The sequence below is a fragment of the Cherax quadricarinatus genome, chromosome 89 (genome assembly GCF_038502225.1).
Source record: "Cherax quadricarinatus isolate ZL_2023a chromosome 89, ASM3850222v1, whole genome shotgun sequence".
Lineage (NCBI taxonomy): Eukaryota > Metazoa > Arthropoda > Malacostraca > Decapoda > Parastacidae > Cherax > Cherax quadricarinatus.
In genome coordinates this window covers 7719428-7743411 of record NC_091380.1, presented here as the reverse complement: position 1 = coordinate 7743411, position 23984 = coordinate 7719428, and the positions used below count along the sequence as shown (strand labels likewise).

Sequence of the window (23984 nt, the reverse complement as noted above, 5' to 3'; positions counted from 1 at the left end):
GCACATTCAGACTTCCCACTTTGACAATTTTCTTCTTCTTATTCTTTTTAGTAATCTTTACAGGAAAAGGGGTTACTAGCCCATTGTTCCCGGCATTTTAGTTGACTTTTACAACACGCATGGCTTACGGAGGAAAGATTCTTATTCCACTTCCCCATTATTATATATTATTATATATTATTATATATTATATATTATTATATATTATTATATATTATATATTATATATTATATATTATATATTATATTATATATTATATATTATATATTATATATTATATATTATATATTATATATTATATTATTATATATTATTATATATTATTATATCCAATTCAGGAGGTCCCAATGTGTTTGTAAGTGAAGGATTTACTGTAGTACAAAATTCTATTGGCATAATAAATTTGGTCATATTTTGATTTTTTCAGAAGTCATAACTCTTCAGATATCACCGTGGTTAATACTGGCATTCATAAAGAATATCCAGAAAGAAATGAGCTTTGAATATGGGAAAACCTATTGAAGACAATTTAATTAAATTCTATGATTAGTTTTCATTTGATGAGTTGTGTGCCAGACCAGAATAGATGAGCACCAATAACAGTTTTGCAAATAATTGATGCAATTTACAAGCTGCTCTTAACCCTTTCATTGTCCAGTTATCCGAAATGAAACTCGCTTCCAGTGTCCAAACATTCCCCCTTCTCTAAAAAAAAAAAAAAATCTTCTGAAATGACAGAGAATCTTTTTCCAAAGTTAATAACACCAAAAGTATGAAATTTGATGCAAAGCTTACAGAATTACGCTGATGCAAAGTTAGTGGTTCTGGCGCAATTTATGTACTAGTGATTTCCCCCACCTTGAGCCCTATTTTAGGCCAAGTCCATTGTTCCAGTTGACCAAATTTTTAGCTATTTTGCTAGTATGCCTTCTATTCCATCAAGTGAGCACAAGAAACTACCCACTCAGCTCTTTCAACTACCAGATAAAGTAATCAGAATTCAGTAATTTGGCAAGTTTCTCACAAAATTAAAAAAAAATGCCTACTTAAAAATAGAGTCCAATAATAAAAAAATGTAAACATTCCTGGTACTAAAACATTAGTCACCCAGGTGTCTCTTGTATTTCACTTTCTTTTCATTTTGAATTCTTACTCACACAAAAATAGATTTACTCTATTTCTTGGATAATAATATATTACCAGGGAAGATTGTTCATGGTTTACACTTTACAGCATCCCAATAATTGAATCAGCCCTATTAAAAACCCATGAAACAAACTGGGGAGCCTTACCCGTCTCGAATATCAACAAAAATTGAATATTTCCACTACTTTGAGCTCAGTTTCAAGCTACTACTAGTCCAGAAACCAATTAAAATTATCTCTGTTTTAGTAATATATTTTCCATTTTATCAAATGATACCAAGAAATAGCAAATAAAACCATGAAAGACATTCAAAAATACACCGCAAATTCACTTTTTTAAGCCATACGCATGGTCACAGTTTTGTTTTTCCCATCAGGCACTGCGAGCAAGGATTTTTTTTATATGGTGCTCTGGTGGAGGGCTCTGGTGGCCTGGTGGTTAACGCTCTCGCTTCACACGTCGAGGGCCCGGGTTCGATTCCCAGCCAGAGTAGAAACATTGGACGTGTTTCTTTCCACCTGTTGTCTATGTTCCCCATCAGTAAAATGGGTACCTGGGTGTTAGTCGACTGGTGTGGGTCGCATCCTGGGTGTTAGTCGACTGGTGTGGGTCGCATCCTGGGTGTTAGTCGACTGGTGTGGGTCGCATCCTGGGACACTGACCTAAGGAGGCCTGGTCACAGACCGGGCCGCGGGGGCGTTGACCCCCGGAACTCTCTCCAGATAAACTCTCCAGATAAACACTCACCACACAGACTCATTCTCTTATATCTAGGCCAAAATTTACCACTCATCTGAGTAAACTGAGTGCATCACATAGTACTACATAACAGACTCTAAGCTCAAAGCTGTGATACTACATAAGTTTATCCAGGTATACCCAAATACAGTTACATAGATTATGTTGTGTTCTGAGCACCTCTGCAAAAACAGTGATTATGTGTGAGTGTGGTGAAAGTGTTAAATGATGATGAAAGTATTTTCTTTTTGGGGATTTTCTTTCTTTTTGGGTCACCCTGCCTTGGTGGGAGATGGTTGACTTGTTGAAAAAAAAAAATGTGTAGAGAACCTGGGATAACCCAAAAATAAGTCACAGTGACGTATTTCCATTGGGATGGACCCTGAAAAAGTTAACAAATAATAGTACTCATGTAATTTCTTATTAAGATTAATTCAGCTAAGTCTTGAAGCTGCAAATGTCTTAGTGTGTGAAATCTGTCTCTCGTGTGCGAGAGAAAATAAGTTTGTAATGTGGAATAGAAAATGATGATAATTTACAGTTTTTCAGATTATTTTCTCAATACCACTAAAATTGAAATAATTTGACTAAAAATCCATTACAGTGGACCCCTGGCTTACGATATTATTTCATTCCAGAAGAATGTTCAGGTGCCAGTACTGACCGAATTTGTTCCCATAAGGAATATTGTGAGTTAGATTAGTCCATTTCAGACCCCCAAACATACACATACAAATGCACTTACATAAATACACTTACATAATTGGTCTCATTGGGAGCTGATCATAAAGCGGGGGTCCACTGTATTTTACAGTGAGAATGTTAAATCTCTTTGATTTTATTGTAATTTTCATATGATTTTTTAAAAATATGTGAAACATATTCAGGGAAACTGGTTGGCCAGACTTGAGTCCTGGAGGTGGGAAGTACAATGCTTGCACTATAAAGGAAAGGTTCAGGATATTGGCTGTTTGGAGGGACATCTAAACTGTTGTATCTGAGCACCTCTGCTAAGACAGTGATTATGAATGAATGATGGTGAAAGTGTTGAATGATGATGAATGTTTTTTCTTTCTTTTTGGATTTTTCTTTCTTTTTGGGTGACCCTGCCTTGGTGGGAAACGGCCAATGTGTTAAAAAAAAAAAATCTGAAACATTAAAAAAATAAAAAAGTGCTAAAATGCTAAATTATTGAACTTCCCAGGAAAGCATCAAACCAGTTTTAAATGAGGGCTCGTGTGAAGCCAGATCATCAGCACTATCGACACTGTGGACGTGTGTGGATGTCGGACTACACATCCTCTCCCCCTTCATGCCTTTTTTAACCGAGGAACTCTACCAGAGACTTCCAAGATATGCTAAAAAGTGTGAGAGCATCATGCAGTGTGATCATCCCAAGACAGAAGAGGTAAATTTGTTAAAATTCATTGAAACACTGCATAAAATATGGAATCCATTGTACCTACGCTGTGCACTTGAGCACCGTATTAATTATTATTACTATTGCAAACAAAATTAATGTAAAACATGCAAGAGTCATACAGCACTGCAGGGCAGGATGTGCTGAAGATGAAATATTTAAAGATCAGAGACTAGTGAGGGTAAGGAGTATGCAAAAGGCAGTCAGTTAGTGGTGTACATAATACACTAATAACTAGTGGTGGCTCGTCCATAGGAGCTGCAGAGCTGCAGTCTTCCCAGATGCTCACTGTCAAACATATGACTTCATCAACCTTCTGCTAAAATAATTTGCAGTTGACAAATATATTACAGGGCAAATCTGTTGTATGTTGTTTTCAATGTATTTATAAGCGAATTTTTAATTTTTTTGTTGAGATAAAAAATGATTAAATATGGAAGTTTGATGCGGTACGATAGTATAGGTATTACTGGCGCTACGAGCCACCACTGCTAATAACCCACACATTGGAGACAGAAATGTTTGACGATGTTTCAGTCCGACTCGGACTGAAACATCGTGAGAGAGGGAGAGAGGGGGTCTGTGTCGAAGGTGGATTACATTTCTAAGTGTACCCTACACCACTACAATCTCCTCCTCGTTACTTGTACTCTCTCTTTCAGCAGTGACTTATACCTTCCACCACCTGTCTTCTTTATTTTATTTACTTTCGCTTCTCATTATTATCTGTATCAAGATTCTATGGTGTTGCTGTATCAGACAAGTATATTTAGATCAAAGGAACATAATACTGACAAATTGATGAATAAGACACATGTGCAACACCTGGGTGTCTTTATTGATGAATAAGACACATGTGCAACACCTGGGTGTCTTTATTGATGAATAAGACACATGTGCAACACCTGGGTGTCTTTATTGATGAATAAGACACATGTGCAACACCTGGGTGTCTTTATTGATGAATAAGACACATGTGCAACACCTGGGTGTCTTTATTGATGAATAAGACACATGTGCAACACCTGGGTGTCTTTATTGGTGAATAAGACACATGTGCAACACCTGGGTGTCTTTATTGATGAATAAGACACATGTGCAACACCTGGGTGACTTTATTGATGAATAAGACACATGTGCAACACCTGGGTGTCTTTATTGATGAATAAGACACATGTGCAACACCTGGGTGTCTTTATTGATGAATAAGACACATGTGCAACACCTGGGTGTCTTTATTGATGAATAAGACACATGTGCAACACCTGATGTGTCTTTATTGATGAATAAGACACATGTGCAACTCCTGGGTGTCTTTATTGATGAATAAGACACATGTACAACACCTGGGTGTCTTTATTGATGAATAAGACACATGTACAACACCTGGGTGACTTTATTGATGAATAAGACACATGTGCAACACCTGGGTGTCTTTATTGATGAATAAGACACATGTGCAACACCTGGGTGACTTTATTGATGAATAAGATACATGTGCAACACCTGGGTGACTTTATTGATGAATAAGACACATGTGCAACACCTGGGTGTCTTTATTGATGAATAAGACACATGTGCAACACCTGGGTGTCTTTATTGATGAATAAGACACATGTGCAACACCTGGGTGTCTTTATTGATGAATAAGACACATGTGCAACACCTGGGTGTCTTTATTGATGAATAAGACACATGTGCAACACCTGGGTGTCTTTATTGATGAATAAGACACATGTACAACACCTGGGTGACTTTATTGATGAATAAGACACATGTACAACACCTGGGTGTCTTTATTGATGAATAAGACACATGTGCAACACCTGGGTGACTTTATTGATGAATAAGATACATGTGCAACACCTGGGTGACTTTATTGATGAATAAGACACATGTGCAACACCTGGGTGTCTTTATTGATGAATAAGACACATGTACAACACCTGGGTGTCTTTATTGATGAATAAGACACATGTGCAACACCTGGGTGTCTTTATTGATGAATAAGACACATGTGCAACACCTGGGTGTCTTTATTGATGAATAAGACACATGTGCAACACCTGGGTGTCTTTATTGATGAATAAGACACATGTGCAACACCTGGGTGTCTTTATTGATGAATAAGACACATGTGCAACACCTGGGTGTCTTTATTGATGAATAAGACACATGTGCAACACCTGGGTGTCTTTATTGATGAATAAGACACATGTGCAACACCTGGGTGTCTTTATTGATGAATAAGACACATGTGCAACACCTGGGTGACTTTATTGATGAATAAGACACATGTGCAACACCTGGGTGTCTTTATTGATGAATAAGACACATGTACAACACCTGGGTGTCTTTATTGATGAATAAGACACATGTACAACACCTGGGTGTCTTTATTGATGAATAAGACACATGTACAACACCTGGGTGTCTTTATTGATGAATAAGACACATGTGCAACACCTGGGTGTCTTTATTGATGAATAAGACACATGTGCAACACCTGGGTGTCTTTATTGATGAATAAGACACATGTACAACACCTGGGTGTCTTTATTGATGAATAAGACACATGTACAACACCTGGGTGTCTTTATTGATGAATAAGACACATGTACAACACCTGGGTGTCTTTATTGATGAATAAGACACATGTGCAACACCTGGGTGTCTTTATTGATGAATAAGACACATGTGCAACACCTGGGTGACTTTATTGATGAATAAGACACATGTGCAACACCTGGGTGTCTTTATTGATGAATAAGACACATGTGCAACACCTGGGTGTCTTTATTGATGAATAAGACACATGTACAACACCTGGGTGACTTTATTGATGAATAAGACACATATACAACATCTGGGTGTCTTTATTGATGAATAAGACACATGTACAACACCTGGGTGTCTTTATTGATGAATAAGACACATGTACAACACCTGGGTGTCTTTATTGATGAATAAGACACATGTACAACACCTGGGTGACTTTATTGATGAATAAGACACCTGTACAACACCTGGGTGTCTTTATTGATGAATAAGACACCTGTACAACACCTGGGTGTCTTTATTGATGAATAAGACACATGTGCAACACCTGGGTGTCTTTATTGATGAATAAGACACATGTACAACACCTGGGTGACTTTATTGATGAATAAGACACATGTACAACACCTGGGTGACTTTATTGATGAATAAGGCACATGTACAACACCTGGGTGTCTTTATTGATGAATAAGACATGTACAACACCTGGGTGACTTTATTGATGAATAAGACACATGTACAACACCTGGGTGTCTTTATTGATGAATAAGACACATGTGCAACACCTGGGTGTCTTTATTGATGAATAAGACACATGTGCAACACCTGGGTGTCTTTATTGATGAATAAGACACATGTGCAACACCTGGGTGACTTTATTGGTGAATAAGACACATGTGCAACACCTGGGTGTCTTTATTGATGAATAAGACACATGTACAACACCTGGGTGACTTTATTGGTGAATAAGACACATGTGCAACACCTGGGTGTCTTTATTGATGAATAAGACACATGTGCAACACCTGGGTGTCTTTATTGATGAATAAGACACATGTGCAACACCTGGGTGTCTTTATTGATGAATAAGACACATGTACAACACCTGGGTGACTTTATTGGTGAATAAGACACATGTGCAACACCTGGGTGACTTCATTGATGAATAAGACACATGTACAACACCTGGGTGTCTTTATTGATGAATAAGACACATGTACAACACCTGGGTGACTTTATTGATGAATAAGACACATGTACAACACCTGGGTGTCTTTATTGATGAATAAGACACATGTGCAACACCTGGGTGTCTTTACTGAGAGATGTTTCTTGATAAAGGTCCTGGTAGGCAACATCTGGTTATCTTTATTAAGAGATGTCTTTTAATAAAGGCCTTGGTGGACAAAATGCCTCAAGTAAAGATACCAATGTGTTGTACATGCATTTTATTCATTAATTGTTGGCATTATGTAACTTTAATCTAAAGATATTTGCATGACACAGCTACACCATGGAATCTTGCCAGAGAATACACGGTGCTACTACTTGACAGTTAAATCTCTGGCTCACCGTGTAAGCATGACCTACTTCAACTAGTAGACCCAGTCTATGTATGACAACTACATTGTTCTACCCCTTCCACTGGTGCCTCTGTAAAAGGCTCCATTCCCATGTTTCTATTTCATTAGACTCGGTCTACATATGATGTCTACAACTGCTACATTGCTTTACTTCTTCCACTGGTGCTACTATAAAAGGCTGTGTTCCCATGTCTTTTTCATTGGACCCAGTCTATGTATAACATTGTCTACAACTGCTGCATCACTACTCCTTCCACTGGCACCACTATAAAAAGCTCTATTCCCATGTCTCTGTATTTCATTGCCGAATCCCTGGCAAGTAAAAAGTCTAAATAAAAATACTCGGGTGTTGCACATGTTTGTTATTCATCATTTTGTTGGTACAATATTATATACAGCATTTTTTATTTAAATTTAGCTAGTACTATTCAGCATCAATGAAATATGTATATCTTCAACATTCAGATTGCTTTTCTTAGTTAAAGCAAAAATTAAAATACAGTGGTCCCTCGATAATTGTAGGGCTCGAGAGTCATAATTTTTGGAAATCGTAGTGATATTTTCGTAAAAACATAGGCTCGCTAATCGTAGATTGACTCGCGAATAGTAGTTCGTTCGGGACGCGTACGCACGCTATGAGCCGGGGCGGCCTCCCTTCCCAGCCAGTGTGGCATTGTTTACCAGTGAGCGACGGTCCCCTCGCTTGCTCCTACGAAATACTTCATAATATTCCATTCATTTTAGTGCTTGCAAGTACTAAATAAGCTACCATGGCTCCCAAGAAAGTTCCTAGTGCCAAGCCTTTGGTAAAGGTGAGAAATATGATTGAATTTAAGAAAAACATCATTGAACAATATGAAAGTGGCGTAAGTGTAGCTGAACTGGCCAGGATGTATAACAAACCCTATACAACCATATGTTCCATCATGGCCAGAAAAAAGGAAATCAAGGACACTGTTGTTGCAGAGGGAGTAACTATGCTGACAAAAATGAGATCACCAGTACTCGAAGAGGTTGAGAAGTTATTGTTGGTGTGGATAAATGAAAAACAATTAGCAGGAGATAGTACATGTATTATGATGTCAATTATTTGTGAAAAGGCTAGGCAGTTGCACGACAATCTGGTATAGAAATTGCCCTCAACTAGTGGTGATGTGAGTGAATTTAAGGCCAGCAAAGGTTGGTTTGAGAGATTTAAGAACCATAGTGGCATACACAGTGTGGTAAGGCATGGTGAGGCTGCCAGTTCAGACCACAAGGCGGCTGAAAAATATGTGCATGAATTCCAAGAGTACATAGAGGCTGAAGGACTGAAACCTGAACAAGTGTTCAATTGTGACGAAACAGACCTCTTTTGGAAGAAAATGCCAAAGAGGACCTACATTACACAGGAGGAAAAGGCACTGCCATGAGACAAGCCTATGAAAGACAGGCTGACACTCATGTTCTGTGCTAATGCTAGTGGGGATTTCAAAGTGAAGCCATTACTAGTGTACCATTCTGAAAATCCCAGAGTGTTCAGGAAAAACAATGTTATGAAGAGTAAATTGTGTGTGTTTTGGAAATCTAATAGTAAGGCATGGGTCACGAGGGAAATTTTCGTCGAGTGGTTCAATGAAGTGTTTGGCCCTAGTGTGAAGAATTACCTCCTGGAAAAGAAATTGGATCTCAAGTGCCTCCTAGTAATGGACAATGCACCTGCTAATCCTCCAAACTTGGATGACCTAATTTTCGAGAAGTTTGGGTTCATCACAGTAAAGTTCTTGCCTCCGAATACCACTCCTCTCCTCCTGCCCATGGACCAGCAGGTCATTGCAAACTTTAAAAAACTCTATACCAAAGCAATGTTTCAAAGGTGCTTGAATGTGACCTTAGACACTCACTTGACATTAAGAGATTTTTGGAGAGAACACTTCAGCATCCTCCATTGCATAACCCTTATAGGTATGGCTTGGGAGGGAGTGACTACCAGGACTTTGAACTCTGCTTGGAGAAAATTGTGGCCAGATTGTGTCAACAAGAGGGATTTTGAAGGGTTTGTGGCTGACCCTGATGAGCCTATGTCTGTTGTTAAATCCATTGTGGCACTGGGGAGTTCCATGGGGTTGGATGTGAGTTTGGAGGATGTGGAAGAGTTGGTGGAAGACCACAATGAAGAGCTCACCACTGAGGAGCTGCAAGAGCTTCAGCAGGAAGAGCAACAGATCGCAGCTCAGAATCTTGCTGCAGAGGAGGAGGAAGAGAGATGGAAGAAGGTGCCTTCTTCAGAAATTAAGGAGATTTTTGAAATGTGGGGTAAGATGGAAAGATTTATGGAGAAACATCACCCTGACAAGGCTGTTGCAAGCCATGTTGGCAACATGTACAGTGACAAAGTCTTGGCCCATTTTAGGGAAGTGTTAAAGAGACGCCAGAAACAGAGCTCTCTCCACAGTTATTTTGCGAGACAGAACTCCAGTCACTCTCAAGCTGGTCCTAGTGGCATTAAGAAACAGAGAAGAGAAGTAACCCCAGAAAAGCAATTGGTACCTGAGGTGTTGCTGGAAGGGGATTTCCCTTCCAAACAGTAACTAATCCAATCTCTCTCCTCCTCCAGTCTTCCATACACTAAGAAGAATCACCAATAAAGGTAAGTGTTATGCTGTTAATGTTTCATTCATCATGTACCATTGTATTGTTTATGTACTACATCTATATTTCATGTAAAAAAATTTTTTGCTTTAATACTTCTGGGTGTCAGGAATTGATTAATTGTATTTACATTGTTTCTTTTGGGAAAAATTGATTCGAAAATCGTAGATTTCGATAATAGTAACACCTCCAGGAATGGATTAATTACAATAAACGAGGGACCACTGTACTCTTGACTAGTTTGGTAAAACGAATAATGTTGAATAAGCCAAGCCATCAAGTTCACAGACCATAATTCTGTTATATTTCAGTTTATGTGTTGGAATGACCAGGAGCTGGAAGAGTCGGTGAATCATTTACTGCTGGTGGCTGCAGCATTCCGTGCTATAAAGGCGACCTATAACATCACACACAGCAGAGTACATGGTAATCAAAATGAATTCCTTATTCCAAGGCCAGACTTAAGTCCTGGAGATGGGAAGTACAGTGTTTACACTCTGAAGGAGGGGTGTAATGTTACTGTTTTATAACGGTAGTGTAAGCACGCCTCTGGCAAGTGTGATAGACTGAATGATGATGAAAGTTTTTTTTTCAAGGCCACCTTGCCTTGGTGGGAGACGGCCGATGTGTTAATAAAATAAAGTAAATAATTCCAAAGAAATAATTAATTTTTAAAAAATATTGAAAGCCTAAAACAGATAACCCGCATGGGTTCGATTTGGTTGTTCGATTTGGTTGTTTCTGCATGTTGAAGAATTCCAGTCATCATCCAGAAACAAGAGCTACCAAAAATAACTCTAGACTGTGATGGTGAAAGGGTTTCTTTTTTGGGTTACCCTTCCTTGGTGGGAGACGGCCAACATCTTAAAAGAAAAAAAAGACTGAATTATGACTGCATAAAATATAACTTTAGATGGCCATAAAGGGATATACAGGTAAACCGGTAAGCCAGACGTTAGTCCTGGAGATGGAAAGTACGAGTCCTGCTCTCTGGAAGTCGTGTTGGGATGTTAGACTTCAGAGAGCCATTTGAGTTGTGATGTTTACACACTTTTTGAATGATTGATAATTTTTTTTTTAGCAAACTGGCCATGTCCCACCCAGGCAGGGCGGCCTCAAAAGAAAAATGAAAGTTTATTTTTTGAAATTTAGAAGTGTGTACAGGAGAAGGGGTTACTAGCCCCTTACTCCCGGCATTTTAGTCGCCTCTTATGACACGCATGGCTTATGGAGGAAGAATTCTCTTCCAATTCCCCATGGAGATGAATGTGTTTACTTTTTTGGGTCACCCTTTGTTGGTGGAAGACAATTGGTGTATTAAAAAGAAAGGTGACTATGTTATCTTATCATTGTGTAATTTTTTTTTTTCCAACAAAATCTCTCATCCATTGTATTATTTTGCCATTTATGCCTCATGTGTTTGGGAGTAAACATAAATTTTTTTACTGGAGGCCTTTCACAAGCATATATGAAATCCAAATAAGTGCAGTCTGTCCATTTATTTCTTGCATACTAATTTATATTACTTTGTCCTAGTAGTTTAGTACACTTAATACAGATTTTTTTTCTGAATTTCAACCATTTCATAGCATGTATCTTGTGTTACATATATATTTCTCTAATGACTTTTTCTACAGTTGTAATAACACTTAACAGTGAGATTGTCTTGTAGTTTAAGCGTATGATTTCTTTTCTTAGCTAAAGCAGCAGAGTTATATCTTGTCTTCAGTGTTTATTCTATCGGCATTTTTTTGGATTTTCAGTGGTTGTAGCATTTACTACCACCTAATGACCTTAAATACATACATTGTATTTTTTTTTTAACAAGTCGGTCGTCTCCCACCGAGGCAGGGTGACTCAAAAAGAAAGAAAATCCCCAAAAAGAAAATACTTTCATCATCATTCAACTCTTTCACCTCACTCACGCATAATCACTGTTTTTGCAGAGATGCTCAGAACACAACAGTTTAGAAGCATATACGTATGAAGATACACAACATATCCCTCCAAACTGCCAATATCCTGAACCCCTCCTTTAGAGTGCAGGCATTGTACTTCCCATTTCCAAGACTCAAGTCCGGCTATATAAAAATAACCGGTTTCCTTGAATCCCTTCACTAAATATTACCCTGCTCACACTCCAGCAGATCGTCAGGTCCCAAATACCATTTGTCTCCATTCACTCCTATCAAACACGCTCACGCACGCCTGCTGGAAGTCCAAGCCCCTCGCCCACAAAACCTCCCTTACCCCTTCCTTCCAACCTTTTCGAGGAAGACCCCTACCCTGCCTTCCTTCCCCTACAGATTTAGATGCTTTCCATGTCATTCTACTTTGATCCATTCTCTCTAAATGACCAAACCACCTCAACAATCCCTCTTCATCCCTCTGACTAATACTTTTATTAACTCCACACCTTCTCCTAATTTCCACACTCCGAATTTTCTGCATAATATTTACACCACACATTGCCCTTAGATAGGACATCTCCACTGCCTCCAACCGCCTCCTCGCTGCTGCATTCACAACCCAAGCTTCACACCCATACTGGTACTACTATACTTTCATACATTCCCTTCTTTCCCTCCATAGATAATGTTTTTTGTCTCCACATATACCTCAATGCACCACTCACCTTTTTTCCCTCATCACTTCTATGATTAACCTCATCCTTCATAAATCCATCCGCTGACACTTCAACTCCCAAGTATCTGAAAACATTCACTTCTTCCATACTCCTCCTCCCCAGTGTGATATAAAATTTTTCTTTATCTAAATCATTTGATACCTTACTCTTTTCTATGTTCACTTTCAACTTTCTACCTTTACACACATTCCCAAACTCATCCACTAACCTTTGTAATTTTTCTTTAGAATCTCCCATAAGCACAGTATCATCAGCAAAAAGCAACTGTGTCAATTCCCATTTTGTATTTGATTCCCCATAATTTAATCCCACCCCTCTCCCGAACACCATAGCATTTACTTCTTTTACAACCCCATCTATAAATACAGTGGACCCCCGCCTTATGATGGCATTGCGTTACGTTAAATCTGCTATACGATACATTTGAACGCAAAAATTTTGCCTCGCCTCACGCGATTCGTATATTACATGTCCATGTGTGTGTGTGTGTGTGTGTGTGTGTGTGTGTGTGTGTGTGTGTGTGTGTGTGTGTGTGTGTGTGTATGTGTGTGTGTGTGTGTGTGTGCATGTGTGTGTGCGTGTTTGTGTGTATGTATGTGTGTATGTTACCTGTCCATGTGTGTGAATGTTGCCTGTCTATGTGTGTGTGTGTATGTGTTGCCTGTCTATGTGTGGGTATGTGTTACCTGTCCATGTGTGTGAGTGTTGCCTGTCTATGTGTGTGTGTGTGTGTGTGTGTTACCTGTCCATGTGTATGTGGCATCTATTTAAGTGTGTGTGTGTGTCACCTGTTGATGTGTGTGTGTGTTGCCTGTCTATGTGTGTGCGAGTATGTGTTACCTGTTCATGTGTGTGAGTGTTGCCTGTCTTTGTGTGTGTGTGTACTCACCTATTTGTACTCACCTATTTGTGGTTGCAGGGGTCGAGTCACAGCTCCTGGCCCCGCCTCTTCGCTGATTGCTACTAGGTCCTCTCTCTCCCTGCCCCATGAGCTCTATTATACCTCGCCTTAAAACTATGTATGGTTCCCGCCTCCACTACGTCACTTTCTAGGCTATTCCACGGCCTGACTACTCTATGACTGAAGAAATACTTCCTAACATCCCTCTGATTCATCTGAGTCTTCAACTTCCAATTGTGACCTCTTGTGTCTGTGTCCCTTCTCTGGAACATCCCGTCTTTGTCCACCTTGTCTATTCCGCGCAGTATTTTATATGTCGTTATCATGTCTCCCCTGTCCCTCCTGTCCTCCAGTGTCATCAGGCCGATTTCCCTCAACCTTTCTTCATAGGACAATCCCCGTAGCTCTGGGACTAGTCTTTGCACTTTCTCTAATTTCTTGACGTGCTTAACTAGGTGTGGATTCCAAACTGGTGCTGCATACTCCAGTATGGGCCTGACGTAAATGGTATACAGAGTCTTGAACGAATCCTTACTGAGGTATCGGAACGCTATCCGTAGGTTTGCCAGGCGCCCGTATGCTGCAGCAGTTATCTGATTGATGTGCACCTCAGGAGATATGCTCGGTGTTATACTCACCCCCAGATCTTTTTCCTTGAGTGAGGTTTGCAGTCTTTGGCCATCTAAACTATATTGTGTCTGCGGTCTTCTTTGCCCTTCCCCAATCTTCATGACTTTGCATTTGGCAGGGTTAAATTCAAGGAGCCAGTTGCTGGACCAGGCTTGTAGCCTGTCCAGGTCTCTTTGTAGTCCTGCCTGATCCTCATCCGATTTGATTCTTCTCATTAACTTCACATCATCTGCAAACAAGGACACTTCTGAGTCTATCCCTTCTGTTATGTCGTTCACATATACCAAGAACAGCACAGGTCCTAGGACTGACCCCTGTGGAACCCCGCTTGTCACAGGCGCCCACTCTGACACCTCGTCGCGTACCATGACTTGTTGTTGCCTCCCTGTCAGATATTCTCTGATCCATTGTAGTGCCTTTCCTGTTATGTGTGCCTGATCCTCTAGCTTTTGCAGTAACCTCTTGCGAGGAACTGTGTCGAAGGCCTTCTTGCAGTCCAAAAATATGCAGTCGATCCACCCCTCTCTCTCTTGTCTTACTTCTGTCACCTTGTCATAAAACTCTAGTAGGTTTGTGACACAGGATTTTCCTTCCCTGAAACCGTGCTCGTTGTCAATTATACACTTGTTTCTTTCCAGGTGCCCCACCACTCTCCTCCTGATGATCTTCTCCATGACCTTGCATACTATACACGTTAGTGATACAGGTCTGTAGTTTAGTGCCTCATGTCTGTCTCCCTTTTTAAAAATTGGGACTACATTTGCCATTTTCCATACCTCAGGGAGTTGCCCAGTTTCAAATGATGTGTTGAAGATCTTTGTTAATGGCTCACACAATATCTCTGCTTCCTCTGTAAGGATCCATGGAGAGATGTTGTCTGGTCCCACCGCCTTTGAGGTGTCAAGTTCGCATAGCAGCTTCTTCACCTCCTCGTTGGTTATATGTACCTCATCCAGCACTTGCTGGTGTGCCCCCCTGTTCTGATTTCCTGGAGTCCTACTGGTTTCCACTGTAAATACCTCTTTAAATCTTGTGTTGAGCTCCTGACATACCTCTTGGTCGTTTCTTGTGAATTCCCCATCACCCTTCCTCATTCTGATTACCTGGTTCTTGACTGTTGTTTTCCTCCTGATGTGGCTGTACAACAGCTTCGGGTCAGTCTTTACTTTTGATGCTATGTCATTTTCATATTGTCTCTGAGCCTCCCTTCTTATCTGTGCATATTCGTTTCTGGCTCTTCGGCTGATTTCTTTATTTTCGTGAGTTCTCTGTCTTCTGTACCTTTCCCATTCTCTAGTACACCTAGTTTTTGCCTCCCTACACCTTTGGGTGAACCAAGGACTCGTTCTGTTCTTCCCATTATTTCTGTTTCCCTTGGGAACAAACCTCTCCTGTGTGTGTGTGTGTGTGTGTGTGTGTGTGTGTGTGTGTGTGTGTGTGTGTGTGTTACCTATGCCAGTTGTGGAATCCATTGTGCCTATTTCAAAGATTAATGAAATGTGTGAAAAAGTGGGTTGAACTGCAAACCTTTATGGAAGAAAAGCATCCTAACACAGCTATTGCAAGTCATGACAGTGCTGTGGCCCATTTTAGGCAAATCTTGAAGGAAAAGGACTTGCTACCTCAAGTCCTAATGGAAGGGGATTCCCCTTCTAAACAATAACAAATTCCACACTCTCCCCTCCTCCCATCCCATCAGTCATCACCAGATCTTCAATGAAGGTAAGTATCGTGTATTCTATTCTTAGTAGAGTATTAATTGTGCATGTCTTCTTAAGTTTGTGTGTATTAAAATTAATATTTCATGTGGTAAAAAAAATTTTCAGACATTTGGGTGTCTTGCATGAATTAATTTGATTCCCATTATTTCTTATGGGGAAAATTAATTTGCCTTACGATAATTTCGGTTCACGATGAGCTCTCAGGAACGGATTAATATCGTAAGGTGGGGTCCACTGTATATTAAACAACCATGGTGACACTCCAGGATGATTTGAATAGACTGACGCAATGGTCGGAGAAGTGGCAGATGCAGTTTAATATTGACAAATGCAAAGTTCTAAATGTTGGACAGTTAAATAACCATGCCACATATAAACTAAATAATGTAGATCTTAATACTACTGATTGCAAAAAGGATTTAGGAGTTCTGGTTAGCAGTAACCTAATACCAAGACAACAGTGCATTAGTGTTCGCAATAAAGCTAACAGAATTCTTGGCTTCATATCTAGAAGTATAAATAATAGAAGTGCTCAAGTTGTTCTTCAACTCTATATATCCTTGGTTAGGCCTCATTTAGACTATGCTGCTCAGTTCTGGTCACCGTATTACAGAATGGATATAAATGCTTTGGAAAACGTACAAAGATGATCCCATGTATTAGAAATCTTCCCTATGAGGAAAGACTGAGGGCTCCGAATCTGCACTCTCTAGAAAGGCATAGAATTAGGGGGGATATGATTGAGGTGTATAAATGGAAAGCAGGAATAAATAAAGGGGATGTAAATAGTGTGCTGAAAATTTCCAACCATGACAGGACTCGCAGCAATGGTTTCAAGTTGGAAAAATTCAGATTCAGGAAGGATATAGGAAAGCACTGGTTTGGTAATAGAGTTGTGGATGAGTGGAACAAACTCCCGAGTACAGTTATTAAGGCTAAAACGTTGTGTAGTTTTAAAAATAGGTTAGATATATATGAGTGGGTGTGGGTGGGTGTGAGTTGGACCTGACTGGCTTGTGCTGCTGGGTCTGGTGCAGTGCTCCATCCTTGAGTGGAGATGACCAGGCTGGGTGGGTCGTTGGGATAATCCGGGTGGTGGGTCATTGGTCTAATCTGGGGGGGGTGGGGGGACATGGACCTGCTCTGCATGGGTCAGTAGGCCTGTTGCAGTGTTCCTTCCTTCTTATGTTCATATGTTACACATACCTGTCTAAGACCTACTTTTACCCGGAAGTAGTCTCCCTGTCTTTTACACACCCTAACCTGAGCCTCACTATCCTCATAAAAACTCTTTACAGCATTTAGTAACTTACCACCTATTCCATATACTTGCAACATCTGCCACATTGCTCCCCTATCCACTCTATAATATGCCTTTTCTAAATCCATAAATGCAATAAAAACTTCCCTACCTTTATCTAAATACTGTTCACATATATGCTTCAATGTAAACACTTGATCTACACATCCCCTACCCACTCTAAAACCTCCTTGCTCATCTGCAATCCTACATTCTGTCTTACCTCTAATTCTTTCAATAATAACCCTACCGTACACTTTTCCTGGTATACTCAGTAAACTTATTCCTCTATAATTTTTACAATCTCTTTTGTCCCCCTTCCCTTTATATACATTGTATATGTAATGTTAATTGCCCTTGTAGTTTTTAGTTTGGCTTAAGCTTGACTGAAATGCTCTGCATAACCATTGGCTTTCTACATGCATTCAAGTGTCACCCATTTCTGTATAAACAATTTTATTTTTTCAACATGCTGGCTGTCTCTCACCGAGGCGGTGACAACGTGCTATGTGGAAACAAGCTTTGACTTTGACCTGGTGCATTCCTCTTCTTGGTTCTCCCACTGACAAACTTTCTGGTACTTTTTTCGTTCTGTTTTCATAAACGGCTTCTTGTTCTCACTGTTGAAGGTTCTGAGAAGTGTTCCTCACTCTTTTCTGTTATGTGATTTTGTAAATGGTCCGAGTCGGACCAAACGTTGTCGTAGGCTCCTCTCTCCTATATGCAGGTTATTTGTGTATTATTAATTCTTTCATGTATATTCACGTGTAATTAGCTTTAACAGCTACAGACACAGAGCTATGCTCAGTATGTACCATCTCCATTAATTAATTCATAGTAAAAAATAAATTTCCGTGGGGAAGTGAAAAAGAATCCTTCCTCCGTAAGCTATGCGTGTCGTAAGAAGTGACTAAAATGTCAAGAGCAAGGCGCTAGTAACCCTTTCTCCTATATAAACTTCTAAATTTAACCCGTAAACGGTCCAAGCAGATCTACGTTCAGATGTGTAGCGCTACAAAAGTAGATCTATTTTTTTTTTTTACATATTTTCAAATATAACAAAAAAAAAAGTAGATCAAAGTTTTTACACATTTTCAAATGTAAAAAACAAAAAGATCTAGTTTTTTTACATACTTTCAAATGTTGAAAAAACGTATATATACGTTTGGACCGTTTATGGGTTAAAAGAGGAAGAGCTTTATGAAAGCATTTCTTCTTTTTCGGGTCATCATGCCTTAGTCGGAGATGGCCAGTGTGTTAAAAAAATTAAATTTCCAATAGTTGTAGCACTTCATATCTCCTCTTTTTGTAATCCATTCCAGTGGTACATCAATCTGTGAAAATCTAATATAAATACTTTCATTTCCATATTTTTTGCAATTTAGAGTTGCGGTCATTTGTTTTCCCTGCTTAAGGTATCTTTTATATCATGCACATGTATATGTACTTTCTTGTGCGAATGTATGAATATGTATCTACTCATGTGCATGTGTAAATATGTATTTACTCATGTGCATGTATGAATGTGTACATACATGAATGTTCATTCTAGTTTTCTATAAATGTAATAATCTTTCACATCTCTCTGGTACAAACCAAAACCCAGAAATCGTCATTGGCCAGATTGATTATATCAGCAAGATTTTTTTCCAGGTAGTTTTGTATGCTTAAATTCCCATCTGAATACTGTGTTGGTCGAAAACTTGGAAGTGGTGAAGAAACTGGGTCGCATTGCATCGTTGACTGCGATAGATAAGAACACATCGCCCCCCACCTCATCGTCAGCATCGACAACCTGTGACTCTACGATTGTTTATCTTCATCTCAAGGTAAGTTTTGCTTTGGTATATAATTTTTTTTTCAGCAAACCAGCCGTATCCAGCCAAGGCAGCATGACCCAAAAATTCAGTAATTTGGTATGTAATTTTAAGAAAAATAAATGTATCGTTTCTCCATGGGGAAGTGGAGAATTCTTCCTCCGTAAGCTGTGTATGTCATGAGAGGCAACTAAAATGCTGGGAGCAAGGAGCTGGTAACCTCTGCCGTGTTTCATTTTTGGGTCATTCTGCCTCAGTGGAAAATGGCCGGTGATTAAAAAAAAATATTGTTATAATGTGGGTGTTGTGTGTGTGTGTTTGTACTTACCTAAGTGAATTTGCATGGTTTGAGCTTTAGCTTCTTTAACTATCAGTTGAATGTTGTGATACATTAATAACTCCATGAATGCTTATAATAATTTTTGAGAGCAATAAGACTTTTCCTAGTCCTCTTAAAACTTAAAGAAAATTATACCAGTTTTGTAGAAGAGCATATATGCTCTGAAGAGTATGTGTATATGTCCTGTGGCTTGGTAGGTCTGTGGCTCGGTTGGTAGTGCACTCACCTTGCACATAGAGTGTCCGTGGTTCAGTCCTTCGCCAGGTGGAAATGTTGGGCATGTTTCTTTACACTTGCTGTCCCTGTTCACCTAGCAGTAAGTCCCTGGGTGTTAGTGAACTGGTGTGGGTGGCATCTTGGGGAACGGGATTGAAGGACTACAATGGAAAAAAGTCTCATAATGCCCTGACTTTTTTTAGTTAACCTGGGTGGTTAACTCATCAGGTTAGAAATCCAAACATCTGATGCACACGAGCCCACTAAAATCCAACCTTATAAGATGAAATAAATTTCATCTGAAAAGTTTGGATTTCAGTGGGCTCGTGTGCATCAGATGACCATAACATCAAAACGAAGCATCTTGCTCCCAGCACTCAGATAAAACATTGTAAGAACTTTATCATAGTCTGGAGGTTGAACTGAATATTCTCGAGCTTCTGAACTTGGGCGAGCGTCAGCATAACTTATACAAAGCTCATAATTTGGCTGTGTCAGCAGTGAGGTTGATTATTAACAGTGGAGATAGTATTACCAGGGGAATCCAGTTTGGAGGCATTCAAGGCTAGATAAGATTGGTTTTACAATACAATACAATTGTTAGGCACAGAACAAAGTCACTAATATGCAGTGCAATTTCAGGCAAACTAATCCTAATACTTAGATGTTACTTTAGACTTAGACATAGACTTTTAGTTAGACTATTAAGGTTGAGGGATCATGTTTAGCTATATAATATTGTCATCAGTAGTGAGGCATCAAATGTAAACACTGAAGCAGCAGCTTAACTGAAAAAGACATTAGCCATGTTGATAGAACATAAGAAGGAAGGAACACTGCAGCAGGCCTACTGGCCCATGCAAGGCAGTTCCAAGTCACCTACTGGCTTAAGCCACTGAGGAAGGCTATGCAGTGCAACAGATACTAATGTTTTGGCCACAGATTTACCTGCTTAATATTAATTACAACAAATCATGGAATGAGTGGAGGTTTGTGCCCATAGCAAGCCCCACCCATTCTCTGATCTCTTGGCAATTATGTTATAACGGTTTTATGAGCCAGTTAATATTAATTAATTTTTAGTATTTTATAATGTCATGTAAAGAATACAAGAGGTTCTTACAAAAAAAATGTTGTGTTCCTTGTTTTTAATTGTAAATTACAGTGGACCCCTGGTATACGAACAGCTCCCAATGCGACCAATTATGTAAGTGTATTTATGTAAGTGCGTTTGTATGTGTATGTTTGGGTGGTCTGAAATGGACTAGTCTAATTCATAATATTCCTTATGGGAACAAATTCGGTTAGTACTGGCACCTGAGCATACGTCTGGAATGAAATAATATCGGAAACCGGGGGTCCACTGTATTTATTTGTAAATACCAATGGTACACCCTCTTTTACTGAAGCTTTGCACTTTAAAATCTGTCATTGCTTTCTAAAAATTCTGACTAAGTACAAATGTATGTAACTTCGGGCATTTGTAAGTTTTTTTAACACATCGACCATTTCACACCAAGGCAGGGTGATCCAAAAAAAAAAATATTCTTCTTCCTGCATTTAGTAATTTATACAGGAGAAGGGGTTACTAGCACCTTGCTCCCGGCATTTTAGTCGCCTCTTACAACATGCATGTCTTACGGAGTTAGTTTAGTATCTTTATTGTGCACCCCATATCCATCTTATGGGTGGTAGTCAAAAAGATTACAGAGGTGCATAATGGGTTCAGGGACTGCTCCGCAAAGTTTTGATAGCTGAACAAGTTACAAAGGTAATGAACTATTCACACGTCTACACCTGATCAAATTTAATGAGTTATTAATGCAAACACCAGAGGAAGGATTCTTCTCCACTTTCCCTTGAAGTATTTGTTAGCTGATGACCTGCAATTTAAGTTGTCTTATAAAAAATATGTTTTAATGGTCCTCTTAATCTCGCCATTCAGGGTGTGATCGATCCAAAGCAGGAACTTGTACGCTTGAGGAAGAAGATGAGCAAGGTTCAGAAAGAGGAAACTAAAATCACAAGCATCATTACAGCTCCTGGTTATATCGAGAGGTCGCCAGCACACATTCAAGATACTCATCAGAGAAAGGTGAGTGTTTTGGGGTCTGTATGTTCATCATTCTTTATCCAGCTGTCTGTAATTGCCTATTTGAGTTTGTGGTGGATAAGCTCTAGCTCTTGGTCTTGCCTTTTAACTTTCAGTTGACTGACATGATTAAGTTCACTCACATCTGTTTTTCAACCCTATATGGAGTTAGCTTCCACATGTATGTTTATATTTGTGTAATTATCTAATTATAGCTAGAAAAGTAAAGCTATGCTTGAGTGGCAAAGAATCCTTCCTCCATAAGCAACGTGTCATAAGAAGTGACTAAAATGCCAGAAGCAAGGGGATAGTAACCCCTTCTGTATAAATTACTAAATTTCAAAAGTAAAAGTAAAAAGAAAACGTTTCTTCTTTTTCGGGTCATCCTGGCTCGGTGGGAGATGTCTTGTGTGTTGAAAAAAATACAAATGCACTTTGTATGTTAAAAAAATTATATTTCATTTTGTAAATGATGTTTACAAGTCGGTTTTGGGATATTTGCTGTTTAAAGTAACATCTGAATTGTCGTATCTGACAAGACAGCGATAGTATGAATGATGGTGAAAGTGTTTCTTTTTCGGGTCACCCTGCCTCGGTGGGAGATGGTAAGTGTGTTAAAAAATATGTCTGTGGCCCTTCAAGGAGAACTGCCTTGTTATTAAAGGCCTCTTGATCTAAGGAATTGGTGCTGCCCTTTCCCTAAAATCAAACCTTAATATCTACCATTCCCTAGGCACTGTATGACCCCTTACAGGTTTAATGCTTTCCTGTGATTACACAGTAATAATAATATGTGCCAGTGTTATATTTCACTGCGAGTGCAATATAAACGCAAACAGGGGATCTTAGCGATGCAAAACAAGCCACGGGGGGATGGATCTCTTCAGCTGAAGATTTTCGTGCCCCTGTAGCTTGTTTTGTTTCACTGTAAGTGTATAGTTTAACTTTTAACTAAGAGTAATAAAAGATATATTTTCAGCTAGCCTCATTGAGAGCACAACTGGAGCAATTACTTTTCATCGTCCAAAATCTGGAGAAGATGTAGCTACAACCCTGCCAATCTACCTTCCTCGTGATGATTCTGGGGGTCGTTGCCCCCACACAACCATTCCTTGACCAGGATCTAGTTAATAGCTTGGTCAATCAGGCTGTTTGTACTAGCAACACAGGCCAATGTAAATGCTGCAGCTTCAGCTTACATTGTACCTGGTGTACTACAGTTGGATGAATCTTTCCTCTGTGAATACCTGGAGTTTACCTGGAGAGAGTTCTGGGGGTCAACGCCCCCGCGGCCCGGTCTGTGACCAGGCCTCCTGGTGGATCAGAGCCTGATCAACCAGGCTGTTGCTGCTGGCTGCACACAAACCAACGTACAAGCCACAGCCCGGCTGAATATGTGTATATTTGTAAATGATTTTATTATATACTGCACTTGACTAAATAAATAAAATCAAGTTGCTGAAATTCATTTGATTCATTTCATTTCTGAATCAAGTTCAGTAGAATCTCACAAAAAGCACATTTGCATAGTAAACTTTATATGCTAATTTGTAAACATCTAAACTTTTCTTAGCCACATCTTCCATTTTCCTAGGTAGTAGGTTGGTAGACAGCAACCGCCCAGAGAGGTACTACCATCCTGCCAAGTGAATGTACAACGAAAACCTGTAATTGTTTTACATGATGGTAGGATTGCTGGTGTCTTTTGTCTGTCTCATAAACATGCAAGATTTCAGGTACGTCTTGCTACTTCTACTTACACTTAGGTCACACTACACATACATGTACAAGCATATATATACACACCCCTCTGGGTATTCTTCTATTTTCTTTCTAGTTCTTGTTCTTGTTTATTTCCTCTTATCTCCTTAGGGAAGTGGAACAGAATTCTTCCTCCGTAAGCCATGCGTGTTGTAAGAGGTGACTAAAATGCCGGTAGCAAGAGGCTAGTAACCCCTTCTCCCGTATAAATTACTAAATTTAAAAGAGAAACTTTCTTTTTTCTTTTTGGGCCACCCTGCCTTGGTGGGATATGGCCGGTGTGTTGAAAGAAAGAAAGATCTTCCATTTTCCACCATGATACAATATAAACGTGTAAATGAATGCTTTAGAAAATTCCTGAAAAAACAGTGAATAATCCCATGTCATACCAGGGCAATAAGGATACAAAATGTATAGATTATTGATGCATATGTTTCCAGATGGGAATCAAGAAAATCAGTTAACTGAACTTGGAGGTATA

At 39.4% G+C, this 23984-nt stretch overlaps 1 protein-coding gene across 1 annotated transcript in view; it reads left to right on the top strand.

Annotated features, from left to right (window-relative positions):
• LOC128697220 (valine--tRNA ligase) overlaps nucleotides 1–23038 on the top strand; it is an 81173-nt gene extending 58135 nt beyond the window's left edge. The window contains exons 15-19 of the mRNA XM_053788783.2: nucleotides 3090–3293; nucleotides 10390–10504; nucleotides 18931–19106; nucleotides 21596–21745; nucleotides 22722–23038. Of these exons, the coding sequence (XP_053644758.1) occupies nucleotides 3090–3293; nucleotides 10390–10504; nucleotides 18931–19106; nucleotides 21596–21745; nucleotides 22722–22787 (711 nt within the window). The 3' untranslated portion in view covers nucleotides 22788–23038. The remainder of the gene's footprint in view (nucleotides 1–3089; nucleotides 3294–10389; nucleotides 10505–18930; nucleotides 19107–21595; nucleotides 21746–22721) is intronic.
• Nucleotides 23039–23984: the final 946 nt, after the last annotated feature.